General features: G+C 49.8%; 6 protein-coding genes and 1 non-coding gene across 7 annotated transcripts; 3 read left to right on the top strand and 4 right to left on the bottom strand.

The window, feature by feature from the left end:
- Positions 1–318: 318 nt before the first annotated feature.
- On the top strand, positions 319–400 carry INS49_006601. The gene has a single exon. It is a non-coding gene; the product is annotated as a tRNA-Trp (tRNA).
- Positions 401–1,023: 623 nt separating this feature from the next.
- INS49_006600 (uncharacterized protein) lies at positions 1,024–2,025 on the bottom strand (the record flags this gene model as incomplete). The annotated part of the gene is made up of 1 exon (XM_043167371.1): positions 1,024–2,025. One exon carries the CDS (start codon positions 2,023–2,025, stop codon positions 1,024–1,026), a length of 1,002 nt encoding a protein of 333 aa, XP_043028515.1.
- Positions 2,026–2,159: 134 nt separating this feature from the next.
- INS49_006599 (uncharacterized protein) lies at positions 2,160–5,420 on the bottom strand (the record flags this gene model as incomplete). The annotated part of the gene is made up of 3 exons (XM_043167370.1): positions 2,160–2,405; positions 4,860–5,004; positions 5,065–5,420. 3 exons carry the CDS (start codon positions 5,418–5,420, stop codon positions 2,160–2,162), a joined length of 747 nt encoding a protein of 248 aa, XP_043028514.1.
- A 2,041-nt stretch (positions 5,421–7,461) lies between these two features.
- On the top strand, positions 7,462–9,162 carry INS49_006598 (uncharacterized protein; the record flags this gene model as incomplete). Its single annotated transcript, XM_043167369.1, has 1 exon — positions 7,462–9,162. The coding sequence occupies one exon, from the start codon at positions 7,462–7,464 to the stop codon at positions 9,160–9,162; it is 1,701 nt and encodes a 566-aa protein (XP_043028513.1).
- Positions 9,163–9,853: 691 nt separating this feature from the next.
- On the bottom strand, positions 9,854–11,746 carry INS49_006597 (uncharacterized protein; the record flags this gene model as incomplete). Its single annotated transcript, XM_043167368.1, has 3 exons — positions 9,854–11,108; positions 11,186–11,386; positions 11,466–11,746. The coding sequence occupies 3 exons, from the start codon at positions 11,744–11,746 to the stop codon at positions 9,854–9,856; spliced, it is 1,737 nt and encodes a 578-aa protein (XP_043028512.1).
- A 1,084-nt stretch (positions 11,747–12,830) lies between these two features.
- On the bottom strand, positions 12,831–14,668 carry INS49_006596 (uncharacterized protein; the record flags this gene model as incomplete). Its single annotated transcript, XM_043167367.1, has 3 exons — positions 12,831–13,147; positions 13,221–14,364; positions 14,447–14,668. The coding sequence occupies 3 exons, from the start codon at positions 14,666–14,668 to the stop codon at positions 12,831–12,833; spliced, it is 1,683 nt and encodes a 560-aa protein (XP_043028511.1).
- An 807-nt stretch (positions 14,669–15,475) lies between these two features.
- INS49_006595 (uncharacterized protein) lies at positions 15,476–16,874 on the top strand (the record flags this gene model as incomplete). The annotated part of the gene is made up of 3 exons (XM_043167366.1): positions 15,476–15,585; positions 15,660–15,793; positions 15,880–16,874. 3 exons carry the CDS (start codon positions 15,476–15,478, stop codon positions 16,872–16,874), a joined length of 1,239 nt encoding a protein of 412 aa, XP_043028510.1.
- Between the last annotated feature and the right edge of the window lie 218 nt (positions 16,875–17,092).

The following is a 17,092-nucleotide window of genomic DNA, read 5'->3' as shown; positions in this document are numbered from 1 at the left end:
AGTACTTATAAGGCAACTTAGGGGGAGTAGCTAATGAGGAATCCGAAGGATATAAAGAGAACGAGACTTATAAAGGTTCTTAGAGTTAAGGGGAGAGTTAAAGATGCACTTTAAGATTTTTACTTATTCTCTGCTTTATAAGAAGGTGTTTATTGCCTATAAGGTAATAATGGTTATAGCTTTATAATTAGAGCCTTTTCTCCCAAGGGGGGGAATTAGGAGTTTTTAATAGCATGAAAAGCCAAGAAGGTTTCTCCTATTTGGTTATGCACCCGGCTTTTAGTATAATAAAGCTAAAATCCAACTAAGTACAAATCGGGGGACGTGGCGCAACGGTAGCGCATCTGATTCCAGTTCTGGAATATCCAGAAGGCTGTCTGTTCGAATCAGGCCGTCCTCAAAGAGTTTTTCTTTTTTCATTCCTTTTTTAAAAAGGAATAACATTATATCAAAGCAACCTACACACCCACACCGTACAGTCTACAGCGTCCCTTGTAATTGTTGCAGTGCTATTCCGTGGGTTAGGTGCATAAAGAAGCACATGCATATAGTGTTAAGGGAAGATAAGGCGGTGAACTATAAATTAAGGCATATGTAAATAATTGCGCAATCTTTTTCTGCTTTATAACTCTTCTTATAATCTTAATAATGCGCCGCCTGGTTATTTTGCTTAAAAGAAGCTTAATAATTATAATTAGGTCTTTCCCGCCTCCAGCCATTGCGTTTGCCCTAAGATAAACATTAATTAAGATAATGAAGCACTTATATTAATGTTAAGAACGGAAACCTTGGGCGCCGTACAACTTAGCAGAAGCAACCCATAAACTACCGACAATACTTTTAGTTGCACCTTGAATTCCTTCTCCGGTCCTGCTAAACTAGAACATTTAAGCGACCATCCACTTCGTCGTCTCAATAAAGGTGCCTTGCAAGCAGGACATTCTCTTCCCGGAACACGAACCCAAGGGCCGAATGCCCAATCCAGAACACCAAAATATAAAACCGATCGTTTCGTCCATGTTTCTAGCAGAGGTGCCTTATAAGCAGGACATTTTCTTCTAGGGACTGAAACCCAGGGACCCAGTGCCCCGACGGAATCGTATCATCCACCGGCACGAAAACCCGTTTGGACGTCCTCCGGTTAGCGTTCTTGTCTCCATCCTTAACGAGACATTCTTCGCAACCAGAATAACGAGATAGGTACTGCCTAGTCCGTATCATATAACGCGGAGTGAGGTCCTGTTTAACCCAACCGCAGGTGCCACACTTGACCTGTACGGTTTGGCCGGCGGGAACATCCCGAAAGATGTTCTCGTCGGCCCAAGCAGCATTCCTGCGGAGGGTATCGGTATTCTTAACGAAGTTGTCATCATATACCTTCTGGATGTTCTGCTTGAGGGTATGCCGGGCGGCCTCGCGAACATTGGGGTCAGTGGAATTGGCGAGCTTGCCAAATGCCATTGTTAATTCAAGTACCCGCCCTTGAGAAAGGGGCAGAGCAACATTCAGACCAAGCGGGGCTAAGTCAGAATGGTCCGCCGCAGTTCCCTCGGGCAGCCACTTGATGAGATCTTGGGTCTGAAGGGTGCGAAAGACAAGAGAGAAATACATCTCGCCAAGGTTCAGAAACAAGTCGGCATGGCCGGGATCGGAGAATTCATCCTGATCCGGCGCGAAGCCCAACTTGACGATCTTCGCCTTGTTCATCTTGTCTTCGTCGGCTGTGTCCTCGAACGCCCGCCAAGCGCGGTAGACGAGTTCCTTCTTCGCAAGATTGGTGGAGCTGGTGCGGTGCTGGTTCGCTCGATCCAGCAGGGTCTTTGTGCCCTCTCCGCCTCCTGCTTGTCCGACATAGACCCGGTACCACTCCCAGACTTGACACTTCTCATCCCACATGAAGATGAGGTACCAGCCTGGTCGTTTGTGCCGGTAGTCTTCCTTCATGCTGTGAAGAAACTTAGGGTCGAGGGCCTTGCCTCCGACCACACAGTTCTCCCAGATGAAGTCGTCAGCACATTTCTCCATCAGGGAAAAGAGCTTTGTACTCCCCTGGTTGTCAATAAATCACTGGTAGCGATACTCCTTGGACAAGCTCTTTGGGACGTGATGCTCGCGAAGGCACGAGTTCATGACACGTTGGTGGAGAGGCAGACCAGTGTCTACCGCCACCTTGCCTCCGCCTCCGTCACCAGAAGATCGTTGATCAGGTAGGACACGCGAGTGTCCAGCAAGTCATCGTTCTCCCGGAGAGGCTGCGGCAGGATGTCGAATATTTTATCGAGCTTTTCGTCGATGAACTCTTTGCGGAGACTGCGAGAATTCTCGGGGCGAAGAGTCTTGCCCTCTGCCCGGAGATCCTGCAGCCAGTCAGTGATGGAGGAAGCCAGTGCCTCCCCTTGCATGACCTGCAGGTTAGCGTCGTTAATAATTTCAACAGATTAAATAATATTTATAATTAATCTTTATTAACTTAATAATATTTAACATTTTTATTATTATTTTAATATATAAATATATTATAAAATAAATTTAAAATTAAAATTAATACATATTATTTTTAAATAATATATATATATATATATTAAAATAATAATAAAAATATAATATAATAATGAAAAATAATTAATTTATAATTAAGATTATTTAAAAAAAAATTATTAAAAAAGTAAATTAAAGTAATTTTAAAAGTTAATTAAATTAATAAAATAAGTTAATTAAATAGGCTTAAAAAGCCTTTATATATAATTAATTTTATAACTTTAATAATTTTATATAATAATAAAGATTTAATATAAGAAAAAAAAAATAATTAATTTATAATTAAAGTTATAAAAGAAAAAAAAGAAAAAAAAAGGAAAAAAAAGAAAAAAAAAAAAAAAAAAAGAAAAAAAAAAAAAAAAAAAAAAAAAAAAAGAAAAAAAATTAATTAAATAAAGCTTAAAAAGCCTTTATATATTAACTTTATAACTTTAATATTTATATTAAAGCTTAAAATATTAAAAACGAGCCACCTAAATAAATAGGGGACAGGTTTTGCTAAACCCTCATTAGGACAACTCAAGGAGGAGCTCTAACGCGATAGAGAGGGAAGATAGGAATAGAAGGAAGCCAGAAAAGGGAAAAGGCAAATATTTTAAAAAGTCTTAAAAAATAAGAAAAGCTTAATTAAAGCACTGAGTGTATAAGAAAAGAGAAGAGTTGATTTCTTAAAAGAATGTTTAAAACGAGCGAAAAAGCTAGCTTTTATAGCCAGCTGGAATTCAGCGCGGTACCATTCCTCACGTATTTCCCTGCTCCCACCAACAATATATAAATTTAAATAATAAGTTAATTTAAAAAAGAAAATTAAAAAAAGGCTTTAAAAAGGCTTTTTAAGTTATAATTATAAAGTAAAAAAGGTATATTAATAACGGAAAATATAAAAGCAGCTATATAAGCTTAACTAACTAGCTAACCTACCTATAGCCGCTAGCCTTAACTAGAAAAAGCTAGCAGAGAAATGATAAAGTCATTTCTAGGTTGAAAAAGAAAATTAAAATGAAATTTTAGCATCCATTTTGAGGACGGCCTGATTCGAACAGACAACCTTCTGGAAATTCCAGGACTGGAATCAGATGCGCTAGCCGTTGCGCCACGTCCCCAAGTCATGACAAGCGGAATTCCAGCTAGCTTATATCATTGAAGAAGTCTAAATACATTTCTAAGCTTCATTAACATTAAATAGAAATTTATTAAAAAGAAATTTAATATTATAACATACTTATATAAATAATTAATAAAGCTTTTATTATATAATTTTTTTTATTTAAAATCTTTTTTATTTAATAAATACTTAATTTATTTAATTTAAATTTAATTATTATTATTTTAATTTTAATTTTATTATATTTTATAAAAATATATTAAAAAAATATAAGTTTTTAATATATTATAACTTTTCATTTTATAATTAATATAATATTATATATTATTTAATAAATAATATATTAAAATAAAGTTAAAACTTAATTTATATATTTAATATTTATTTATTAATTTATCTTTAATTTATTTTTATAAATTTACCTTTTTATTATTTTTTAAAAAATTAAGTTTAAAAACCTTTAAAATTAAAAACTTGAGAAAGAAATTAAAAAGCTATAAGTATATATATAAGCATAGCTTATTTATATAAAAAGTTAATTAATTTATTATATGCCCTTTAAATACTTACTTTTATAATGCCTTAAGCCCTTTAAATGCCTTCCTTTTTTGCTTAGAGAAATAATACTTAGTTAAGACTTGGCTGTAATATACGTTGGTTGGACCTGTATACACTCTGCCCCCTTATCAATAAGCCCATCCTGTCTTACAGCCGCAGCTCTCTTTTCTTTCTTTTCTTTCTTTGGCCAACCTACTCTTTAAATCTACATAATTTAGTGCATATTTCAAGCCTCTGTGCTGTAAAGCCCAAGTAACATCTTAACTTCACTTTACTTAAATTAATGTAATTAAGGCTAGTTATAATGTTTTTTAACCTTTTAATAACAAGAATATAAATTACGTTAATATTTTTTAAAGGCGTAAATCCTTTTATTATTATTATATTATATATAGTTTAAACCTTTAAAATATTTAATTTTAATAGTTAAATCCCTAGGTTATAATTACAATCTTGGCTAGTATATTCCTTCCCCTGCTAGCAGTAGCGGAGATGAAATAACGGGTCAGCCCTATACTTCAGAAAGGCAAGTTTCATTTTCACAGACAGTGGCCGTTGTGGCTTGGTACAGGATGGCCCGCGCAGTGAACGCTTATTCCGTACACAATGCGCTATTCTTCCGAACCTGGGCCTTTCGCAGGTCCAACGCCTCACTCACATTCTCCCACGAATCCGTCCGCCACAAATATAATAGCCAGTTCTCTGCCACCATTCCCTCATACGAGTCCTCGTGCATCCAGAACGTCACCGACTGGTCCTTGGCCGTCCACCGGAACGTGGTCAGCACGCACACGGCGCCTGCCCTCTAAGAAGCCAAGCCATCTTCATCCGTCTCGTCGTCCAGGAGAAGCGATCGCAGTTACTTGGGCAGCTTCCCGAACCTTATCTCATCATCGAAAACCAACATAAAGTGTGGGACGTGCGGATACTCCGTACGCAAAGGCGGGAACATGACCGTGTACTCGACCACGTCCCGGGCGGAGGGATAAGGCGCGCGGGCCGTCGTGGCGATCTCGCCTTCCAGGAGCGCCGCCAGGAGCGCAGACGACCAGTGTGCCGGATAGCCCAGTTCCACGACGTGCACGAGCAGACGCAGGAATACGGCCAGATTCAGCGGCGCGTAGACGAGTGTGAGGGGGTTTGGGAAGCATAGCTTGAGAAAGTGGGCATGCAGCCAGTGCGTCAGTTTTGGCTTAGGCATGAGCTGCTCGAAGGTCATCTTCTGGGGCTCGATGCGCTCCCACAGTAAGTGGTCTCGTTTTTAATCTGTACACATATGCTTCTTAAGCAACATGCGTCCAGTCCCTTCACACAGTAATAAACGCTTAGACACCCAGCGTTAAAAAACAATACAGCTCCCACAGTAAGTAATCCATGAGAGGGAAGGGCGGGCCCATCAAGTTGTCCTCCTCCCCAGGCGTGTCTGCCGACAGCTTCATGTGGAAGTGAGACCGGATTAGGTTGCGGTCGTACATGTGGAGGTACTCGGCGAGGAACTGCTCGACGGTTTCCCACCGCGGCGGGTTGCGGAGAACACGAGATGTAATGTCTGTGACACGGTCTATGCTGCCACTTTTATGCACACCAGGTAGATCTTGCCACGCCGCACAGATAGCCTAGTAGGTCCTACAAGGTGATATGATCACACAAGGAAATTTAATGTATATATATATTTAATTTGCAGAGCCTTAAAGACGCTCTCTTAAGAATGAGTTACAAGCTCATGTCTTCATGAAACACGATTTCAGGCCTTTGATGGGTTGTTGAGGCCGTTTTGCCAACTCGGGTTGCCAAGCCAATAGCCTTGAAGTATGTATTCGGAGTGGGCTTGAGGCTGATGAGTAATGCCCCGAATGCGCTAACTGGAAGGAAGCAAAAGTCTCAGATGTTAAGGCAGGAAAGGGATAGCTTTGCACCGTCCAGCTGCTAGAACAGCTAAGAGATCTTTGCCCTGCTGGTCTGGCCCGTCGAACAAGCTGTGCGGGATTCATGAACCTAGGGTAGCGTGGAGCTTGAGGATAGACAGCACTGAGCACGATGCACCTCTAACTCGCACCCAACAACTGGATTCAAGCTGAAAAGAGGACGGATGTTGTAAGTCTGAATGGCTTGAGGAAAACTATCCACTTGATCAATTGCATCTCAGGTCATTAGACAAATCTGTCCTACCTTATCACCAAACAAGAATAGCGAGGCCCATAAAATGTAGTCTTGCCCATCATAATCTGGGAGAAGGCAAGAACACTATCAAGAACAGGACACTCGTTGCTGATGTAAACTCTGAAACACCGCATCCCCCCACATCATTACTCTCAACTGCTTGGGTGAACGAAGGCTTTAATGTATGCGAAGAGGGATCTTTGCGGACTAAACCGCCTTTTAGACCAGTTATGGGACCACGTGTACATGACTCCCTGCGTCTGCCACGGCCAGGCGGGCCAGCGTCGGCCCACCCAGCTTTTTAAGTGCGCCCACCCAGTACATAATTTCCTTAATAAAATACGAACAGAGTTAAGTACTTTTCTTAATAAGTAAAAAGCTGCCCCATATTTGAAAAGCTAGGGTAGCTAATTTCCTATTTAAGTAATACTTTAAAAATATAAATATAAAGGGCATAGAGGGCATAGAGGGCATAGAGGGCATAGAGGGCATAGAGGGCATAGAGGGCATAGAGGGCATAGAGGGCATAGAGGGCATAGAGGGCATAAAGGGCAGAGGTAGATTCTAAGTCGCGAGTAGCTGGGTAATCTTAGTCAGAATCTGAGGGGTACCTGTGTTTTAGTAGCGCTTGCAGCCATTTTTTGGTACTGGGTGGGCGCACTTAAAAAGCTGGGTGGGCCGACGCCCGCTTTCAAGAACTTCAGCTGTTTGTTTGTCTAGCTCGACGTATAATGCGTATTTTGTGCCGGAGAAAAAGATAAGAATTGCATCTATTATCGTCATGCGTCCGTTCATCTGAAGCGAGCATCGTCGAGGCTTTGGCTTGTGTGGGCGGAGCACAAATGACCGATAGACGATCCTACAATCCTGCCCGCAATTCTCAGAGGTGTTTTCTAAATCAGAAATGACCGAAATTCGGGGGCTTCTTTGTCATCGCTACACTACTTTTACCTTGGTATACTTGAGCAGTTTAAATGTAATACGATCAACTCTGATTCGTTTTCACGAAATTGAATCTCATCTACAAACCGAGTGACGGCCTTTTCTCCTCTACCACCTTCGAACAGGGGCGCAGTCAAAGCAAATCGACTTCCGACGCCATGAAGCCTTCTGCACTCGCCCGCAGCGTGTTGCTTCACTTGCTCTTGGTAGCCAGCACGGCCTCAAGCAGCAGCAATGTCAACGCTCGGCGCTGCAAATGCTTCCCAGGCGATGCGTGCTGGCCGTCCCAGCGAGCCTGGGAGAACTTCAACAAGACCGTAGGCGGTCGCCTGGTCCGGACAGTCCCGCTTGGCTCCCCGTGCCATGATCCTCATTACGATGAGGCCTTGTGCGAGACCCTCAAGAATGACTGGCGCTATTCCGAGGTCCATATCAAGTCGTCTTCGTCAATGCAGGACCCCATCTTTGCCGGCGCGAGCTGTGACCCTTTCACACCGCGAAACACGTCTTGTCAGCTTGGCAATTACGTCCACTACGCCGTGGATGCAACGGGGCCCCAGGATATTGCCCAGACGATTCGATTCGCTACAAAGAACAACATCCGGCTCGTGATCCGGAACACTGGCCACGACTATATGGGCCGGTCAACGGGAGCTGGTGGCCTGGCGACCTGGGTGCATCACCTGAAGGGAGTCGACATCCTAGACTGGGCCGACGCCGAATATACGGGCAAGGCCGCCAAGATGGCAGCGGGAACGCAGGGCTGTGAGCTCATTGAGGCATTGTCATCTCATGGCCTGGTCGCGGTCACCGGGCAGTGCCCCACCGTCGGTGTTGCAGGAGGCTACACGCAGTCGGGTGGCCACTCGCCGCTGAGCACAGCCTTTGGCCTCTCGGCGCATAATACGCTCGAGTTCGAGGTGGTCACTGCCGACGGGCGTCTTGTGACGGCCAGTCCGTCTTCCAACGCGGACCTTTTCTGGGCGCTCAGCGGCAGCGGCGCCGGCAACTATGGCGTCGTGGTCTCGGTGACACTCAAGGTCCACCCAGAGGCCGTCACCAGCGGTGCCTCTTTCACCATCGCCCAGCCTGGCCTCAACTACCCGGCGATCGTCAATGCATGGCACGATGCCCTCCCGGACGTGCTCGACGCGGGCATGATGGTCACGTACTACGCCGCAAGCAACGCCTTTGGCGTCCTGTCTTTGACCGGGTACAACCGCACGCAGGCCGAAGTCGCCGCGGCGCTGGCGCCGTTCGCCACCGCCCTCGCCGGGTTGGGCTCCTCCATGCAGCCGGCGTACACGCAGTTCGACACTTACCACGAGCACTACGTCCACTCGTACGGGCCCCTCCCGGTGGGCTCCTTCGGCACGGCCGGGGAGTGGCTCATGGGTGGGCGGCTGCTCTCGCGTGGCGCGCTGCCGGGGTTGGGCCCCGAGCTCAACGAGACCTTGAGCCTGGGCGTGGCTCTCATCGGCCAGGCCGTCAGCGTTGCCCGCTTCGATGCCCCGGACGTGAGGGCTGTGGCGCCCCACTGGAGGGACGCCGCGGTCATGGCGTCGTTCGTGCTCCCCTTTGACTTTGCCGCCCCCTTCCAGAACATGGCGGCGCGGCAGGACTACATCACCGAGTCGGTGATGCCACGCATAGAGGCTGCCACGCCCGGGGGCGGGGCGTACATCAACGAGGCCGACTTTCAACAGCCTGACTGGCAACAAGTCTTTTATGGGGGGCATTATCCGAAGTTGAAGGCAGTTAAGAGACGGTATGATCCGAAAGGGTTATTCTACAACTCCATAGCTGTAGGTAGTGAGAGGTGGGAGGTTCTGAATAATGGCAGGATGTGTGAGGCTTAAGACTCTTGTATAGAACAGGACATTCTGAAATGCCCGCCCTAAGCTCCTGCGGTTCCACTGCGTATTTGAGTCCAGGGGTGTGTTTGGGAAAGTCCAGTTCATCCCCTAGGCAAGACTTTTGAGCACATGCCATACCATCATCACCTTTGAACAGTCTAGATCCAATGTCGAGATGTTTGAGAGAGCAAGTTACAATCTACATTATAGGCATCGCACATGTCCACTGAATGTAGGATTTGGAATGTAGGATTTGGCAACATCTCTCGTTATACACTCCGGCATATATGTGATGTTGAAGCTCTAGCGATCTAATGTCCATGGCTCGGAAGCAGCACAAGACTGGAAACAAGACTGTGCCGGATGCATTCGTCAATGGCAACAAGAGAACGGAGTTCCATGAAGCCAAATTTAACATTTTTGTCTCTGAGTTTGAGAATACCCTATCTAGGCGAACAGCCACAGATATACACACCAAAGAGCACGTTGATTTTTCCGCCAAGATTACCGGCCACCTGTGCTTCAAACCCACCGAATCTGCCCTTTTCCCAAAAGAATGATTGACCTCGAGCTACATGGACCATGGTCAACTTTCAGTCACCCACACTTATCTGGTCTCAGCAACACCGTGAGCCTTCAACTGAAGCATTGAGCCGAGGCCAACACTCGTCAGCCGCCAGAACTCCACCCGGTCCTAGACACTGCAGAGCCTCCCATCCTCATCGAACGCGAAGTCGTCCGACCCCACGGCAAAGCGCGCATACATCAGCCGCGCCGGGTCATTGGCACGCTTGATGGACAGCAGACGGTCGTAGTTGGCGCCGTACATGGAGGCCTTCCAGTCGCCCCGGTACAGCGGGTCCATCTCGTTCAGGTAGACGCCCGACCCGCGCGTCGCGGCTTCGAGGGCTGGCAGGTGCCGGCCCACGAGCCGCTCCTTGGCCGCGGCGCTGCTCGCGGGGTCGGCCCAGTCCCACGCGTGCTGCGGGTTGCAGTACGCGATGGCGTCGCGCCAGGCGGGGAGCACCGCGTTCGGGGGGTGGGGCGGCACGTTGGCCACGTCGAGGACGGAGCACCCGACGGTAAAGTTGGCGTCGGCGACGATGGACTCGTACACCTGCAGGAGCTTGGCGTTGTCTTTTTGGTTGCGCACGACGGCCCGCGGGATGAGGCGGCTGGCGAGGCTCACGTAGGTGGGGCATGTGTTTCCGTACGGCAGTGGCCCGTAAGAGGTTACGTAGTGCTCCGCGTAGCTGCTGGACTCGAAGGTGGAAGTCTGGTAGGTGATGTTGAGGCGGGTGAGGTCTTTCAGGAATCGGGCGAGCAGAGTGTCTATGGCTGAGGTGTTCTGGTCCGGCAACGTCAGGCTGAAGCCTAGGAACATGTCCTTGGTGAAGGCAAACTGGACGTTGTTTTTCGTGCCTTGGACAAGGGAGGGCGTCTGGTGGAACCAAATCTCGAGCGCTTGCCAGTAGGCTGTCTCGTTGGTGTTCGAGAAGACCAGCAGACCACCAGCAACTCGGCCCTCACGGTATGCCTTGGCTGTCATGCTGAGGACCACTCCATAGGTCCCGCCACCGCCTCCGCTCAGTGCCCAGTACAAGTCAGTGTTGTTCTGGGGCGTGGCGACGACATGTTCACCCTTGGCTGTAACAACTTCCCATTCGAGGACCTGGTCCGCAGCGAGTCCGTATGCCGTGCTGAGTTGGGAGTGGCCACCGCCTTGGGCGTACCCGCCCGCCACGCCCACGAGGCCGCATTCCGGACCCACGAAGCGGTAGCCCGCGGCAGCTGCAGCGGCATATGCCTCGCCTGCAATGACTCCCGGGCCCAGCTTGATGGCTGGCCCCGAGTAAGAGATGCTGTTGTAGCTAGGGATGATCTCAATCGTCTTGAGGTTCCATGTCCATAGGGCGAGCGAACCCTGGCCAGTTGATTTCCCCATATAGCTACATTACAAAAATCCAGCATTAGCAGGGTTGCGGAACTGGAACGAAGCACCGATTTGCACCGCAGCCACACGTACTCAATGCCGGTATTCTTGACGACTACGCGAACCTTCTTCCTCCGGGCGAATTCGAAGCCCGCCTGAACGTCCTCGGCCTTTCTCACGTCGATGGAATGCACAGCGCGCTCACCGAGCTCGCACGCATCGTCAGCAGGCGCGAATGGTGAGCAGGTCAAACTCTGGTAGTAGGGATTCAAGATGTCGCCGGGCTCGGCTTCTCTGTGGGAGAAGTTGTAATTCAGAATCAGGCTCGGACCCGACGTCGCTGCGCCACCCCGTTAAATGTGTTTCAACGTACAATATCTGCGGACCAGACTGTGTGATGTCCGTCCTCAACTCTTCGCAAGCTGCTTCGTTATAGGCCGCGAAGTGGCCCTTGTTATGACAGACCTGACCCAGAGGGGCCGTCGCTATCAACCGCCCGTGCACCGTCCTGTTGAGCTGCTGCCAATCCTTCCGGCTGGGCCATCCAGCGTCCCCCGGAATGAACTTGCATCTCTTGTTGCTCCCAGGGTGTGCTGTGGCTGCTAGGGTGAGAAGAGACAGTACCAGCAACTCGAAGAATTCGAAAAGAGCCATCGCGATGATACCGCTCGTGCAGATAGCCACTGCTCTAAACAGTCAGCTTTTGGAAAGATGAAGGGCGTCGTGCCGACTTTTGAATCCCTGATCCAAGTCGCGACTTGTATCAACCGCTTCGGCCACTTTCAAAAGGGCTGCTCCTTTTAGTGTCCGACCAACATATTAGACACTTGAGCGTATGGGAATCCCAAATCACTTTTTGCCTCTCACCTTTGTATTCTTCGTCCATCGCTTCAGCCGCCACTGCAGACCGCATGCCTTTTGGACAGGACCATGGTTACCCAAATAATCGCCGAAAACTAATGCGTGATCTCATGCAGCGCCTGTATTACACCGAGCCCGGCCACATGCTGATTGGTCGTTGTGGTTAGAGAAATACTGACTTGACGCTGCCCTTTCCCCAAGGCCTCGCACGAATGCTGCCACAGGTCTCTTCCCATCAGACTCTCCCAAGGACTTTTGCCGCATTCCTCAATAACAACAACACCGAGAGCAGCTGGAACGTCGACGGAAATTCCGCGTACCTCAAACTGTAATTACAGAGCATGGAGATAGCGTCTGAGAGCGCGAACTAACACAGCTGGTGGAACACATGTTTGGAACTTAACACCACAGGGAATCGATGGTACCACTGAGTGATTCTCGATGTAACTAGACCATGTTGGAGCTTGCTCATTGGGCCATGTGAAGTTTTAAAGGAAAGGAAGACAACTGTCCCGGAGATTGCAAGTTTTTAGGACTCAATGAGGCATCGTGCAAAAGCTTTCAATTATCAGGCCGTGACGCGAAGCGGGCATCACATTGGTTTAATAAGTCTATAGCATTGATGCGTATTGTTCCTTTCAAAACTGGGCAAGGTCGTTGCTTGAAACGAAGTTTTCAAATTGCAAATATTCGACCCTGAGTCGGTGCATTGTTATTCTTCTCATAACTTCGAATCCGCTCCAAATCATCTTCCAAAACACCCTTGGCAATTACTCTTCCTTACCGCGCAGAGACGTCCTCTGCAGAACGCGTGAAAACGATAAAGACCGCACACATATCTTCTGCGCAATCCACTCCCGACTTTGAGTCTCAGTCACTATCCCATGGCCATAGGAGCCTCACCAGGAGCGTGGCTCGGAAGCTTTCTCCAGGGTATTCCAAGGGAAAGCAAGCACGCGACACCTGCAAAGGCAACCGAAACCGCGAATGCAGCCTTGATACCGACCATGTATGCCTCTAGGACACCAGGTAGCACGTCTGGCGGGAACACATTGTGCAGCTCCGAGGCTCCCGTCGAGATCACCAAGGGCGGATACACCCCGGGGGCCGACTTGGGCAGGTGGGCCAGCAGCTGGTTTACGAAGGCCGACTGCCCCGATGAGGTGCTGAAGGCGCCCCCGACCGTCTGAAAGACTGCATGTCGCTCTGGTTAGAATGGCCCGCAATTGGCCTGTGAGAATAACAGGACAGTGGATTATACACGTACACAAGAGGTTCGCTGTGACGGTAGAGATGTCTTCAGGCCCGACATTGGCTTGGGCGACCGTCAAGCCATGCATCATGGCAAATGCCATGACGGACCCGACGAAAAACTGATAACCAACCCATTTCGCCGTCGACGAGCCGATGTCGAGCGTATAGACCAGGCCGATGGCAACTGTAGTAAGCATCGACCCAACGAACATGACCTGCTGCGCACGGCCCGTCTTCATTACCACAGCGCCGCCGGCCAGGGCGAACACGGAGGCTGCGAGTACGAGGGGCAAGTTGTTGACGCCAGACTTGATGGGGCTGGCGCCGAGGATGCTCTGGAAGTAGATGGGAAGGTAGTACAGCAGGACGATATAGCTCCCCATGAAGAAGAACTGGTACGGCGCCGTGAATGAGAGTGAGCGCTGCTTGTAGAGTCTCGGCAACATCATGGCATAGTCGCCCAGCCAGATCTCCCATGCGACAAGGGCCGCCGTGATAACGAAGAAGCCGACAAGGAGGCCTATGACAACGCTGCTGTCCCACGCGTGGGTGACGCCTCCGTACTGAAGGCCGAGGATGAAGGAGGTGAGGGCGCCCATCGCCAGGGCCACCCCGACAGGGTCCAGCTGCAGGAGCTTCTCCTTCCAGGAGACCTTTGGAGGGGCGGCGGCGGCGGGGAGGTGGAAGAAGAAGAAGACGGCCAAAGCCGCGACGCCCCCGACCGGCAGGTTGATGTAAAAGCACCAGCGCCAGCTGACGCGGTCGGTGAAGGCGCCGCCGATCAGCGGCCCCAGCACGGCAGCGAGGGCGTACGTCGTGCCGACCAGCCCCATCATGACCGGCCTCTTGGCTGGCGGGACGGTGAAGGAGATGATGCTCGTGCCCCCGACGGACAGGCCGGCGCCGCCCAGACCCGCGATGGCCCGGCCCACCACCAGGGACTTGGAGTTTGGCGCGACGCCGCAGATCAGGCTGCCCACCTCGAATATGACCATGGAGGCCAGGAAGCTCCACTTGATGTCGTAGTACCTGTACAGCTTGCCGGCCGAGGTGTGGCAGGCGCCAAAGGTCATGAAATAGGCGGCCGCGTACCAAGACACGTCCTCGAGGCCGTGGAACTCGTCGGTGATCTTGGGGACGGCAGTACCCACGATTGTCTGATTTTGTCTCGGAGTCAGAAACGGCAAGCCAGGCTTTGGAGAGACGACGAGCTGCCTGGGTGCGTGGGCAGAAGCTTACCTGGTCCAACGCAATCAGGAAAACGGCAACAATGGACGCCCCCGTAAGGAGCACCAGTTTCAAGCCATGAGGGTACTGGTCTGCGTCTTTGTCCTGCAGAGGCTCGAGGTTCGCTCTATCCGGGGCATCCTTCATGGGCGTATCTGAGATCGATGGGTTGGCGGAACCGGATCGCGGCTCTTCTGCGATCCTGGCCGCTGCTTTCTCATCTGGCAAGGTCATGATTTCGACCGTGGTTGGTACGGGAGGTGAGGGTAACGCCAATGGAATCCAGTCCGGGGAAATATGTCGAACCTATAAACCAAAGAGACGACAAGTTTTCGACCAGAAATCCACCAAGGATAGTTCACAAAGCATCGCGATGTTTTTGTAGTGCATGTGATGGGTGGGTATGCCCGTGGAAGACAGTAATCACGAGCTCTATAGCTGAATGTTGCAAAAGCAAATAAAGGAAACGGAACAGCTTACCAATTTCTCATGTGTTCTCTCCATCCTCCTTTGTCTTGGAAATCCGCATACGGGTTGCACGGCAGCTAGAGATGGATCGTTATTGGGCAGCACTGAGGTGGCGTCCCCCAGCCCGTAGCACACTCTCGCCGACGGAGAGGAATGCGGCCGCTAGCGTGCTGCATCGGCCTGGATGTTGTGCCGCTGGGCTTGCCTAGAGTGAGACATAATAGTATCTATTGTTACTACTATCATGCCGAACAAAATTCGGCGATTTGTCTGACAAACACCCAGCGGCTTCTGGTTGCGGCTTTGGTGCCCGAGCACTCGTCTGACGTGAGGAGTCACCAGCAATTGGAGGCGTCCATCCTTTTCGTATGGAGCTCCAAATGACCGAAGACCCAGGGAAGAGGTAGTCAGTATCTATACCGTGACGATGGGATTAATTGATGTGAGGTAAAAATGCTCACTCACCTGGTCGTCCCTCGCCCTCGTACGGAGTGTCGAACTTGACCTGGTTGTCTCTCGACTCTCCAGCTCCCATTGCTGTAAGGCCTGGTCCGCCACGACTTAGCCATCATCATGTCCTGGACCCCACTTGACCGTGTCTACTTTGCGCTTAATGCCCGCCAAACAGAGCCAAAGCGTGGCGATGCGCTCAAATTCGGCATTTTGGGTGCCGCCAACTCGGCGTAGGTCGGAAGTCGCCTCAGAGCTCGTTGTGTCGTGATTGCAGCTAATATTCGTATCAATTCGCGAACTTTAGTGGGTGGACCCTGATCAATCCCGCAAAGCTACACCCGGAAGTCACAGTACAGTCCATCTCTGCTCGAGACCGTAAGAGGGCCGAGGAGTTCGCAAAACAGCATGGCATCCCAGAGGTCAGAGACACATACCAGGGTGAGCTCCAGATTCTTCATGGTTCACACCGCTGTCCGCTGATGACTATGAATTCAACGCACCCTAACTGCTTCCGTCTGATATAGAAATCCTCGACGACCCTAACATTGACTGCGTTCTGGTTCCCTTGCCCAATGCCCTGCACTTTGAATGGGCTGTCAAGGCCGTCAAGGCTGGAAAACACGTTCTCCTCGAAAAGCCCTCGGTGAACAACTCGATCGAAGCCGAAAAGCTCTTCAATCTGCCCGAGTTCAGCAAGCCAGACGCCCCCGTCATCTTGGAAGCTTTTCACTACCGGTTCCATCCGGTGTGGTCTGTGTTCCGGTCTCTCATCAGCCCCGCCGACGTCGTGCACGTCGATACCTTCTCCATGATCCCGTTCTGGATGGTCGACATGAACCACATCCACTTCAACTACAACCTCGGGGGAGGCACCATGATGGGAATGGGCACCTACAATTTCGCCGCACTTCGCTTGATCTTCGCCGCAGAGCCGGAGGAGTGCCTGAGCTGCGAGGCCGAGGCCTACACGGACGGCGTCCACCACGACTGCGACTACAGCTTCAAGGCCAAGTTCAGGTTTCCGGGCGGGGGCATTGGCGAAGCGCACAGCACGCTGCAGGGACCCGCAATTTGGAAGCCGTCCTGGGCGACCGTTACCCACAGGCAGATCCCCGTCCATGACGAGACGCTGCCCAGCTCTCAGGAGAAGCTGGTGACCCGAGAGGTTACGGTGAACGGGTGGATCCACGCCATATTCTGGCACCGGATCGATGTGAGAGAGGTGTTTGAGATCCGCAGCAAGGAGGATGGCAAGTTGATCAGGAAGTGGACAGAGACCAGGTCGCACAAGGCCTACACTTTCAGACAAGCGGGCGGCGAGTTCGCACATCTCCCTGGCGAGGACACATGGATGTCGTTCAAGTACCAGCTGGACGAGTTCGTGAACCGTGTCAAGGGCCGAGACACCAGGTACTGGGTCAGCAGAGAAGACTCGATCCTCCAGATGAAGATGCTGGACATGGCCTATGAGAAGAGCGGTCTTGGAATCCGACCCACCAGCAACTACAAAATCGAGTAAGGAATGTCGAACGGCAAAAGGTAGTGGGCAAATTAGATACTATAGGTCTATCAGATATAACATTCTGCAGTCAAAATTTGAATGTGGACAGTCTTGTGCGCTTGATTGATCTCTTTCCCTTGGGCACAAGGCTGCGTTGGTGCTTGAGCTTACAGGGCGGACCCCTCAAAGACACATAATGGCTGAGGCGCGAAGAAAGCTAGAATATTATTCGTTTT

The sequence above is a fragment of the Diaporthe citri genome (assembly GCF_014595645.1).
Source record: "Diaporthe citri strain NFHF-8-4 chromosome Unknown scaffold_2, whole genome shotgun sequence".
Taxonomy (NCBI): Eukaryota; Fungi; Ascomycota; class Sordariomycetes; order Diaporthales; family Diaporthaceae; genus Diaporthe; species Diaporthe citri.
The sequence above is the reverse complement of the archived record's forward strand: the minus strand, read 5'-3'. Positions and strand labels throughout refer to the sequence as shown.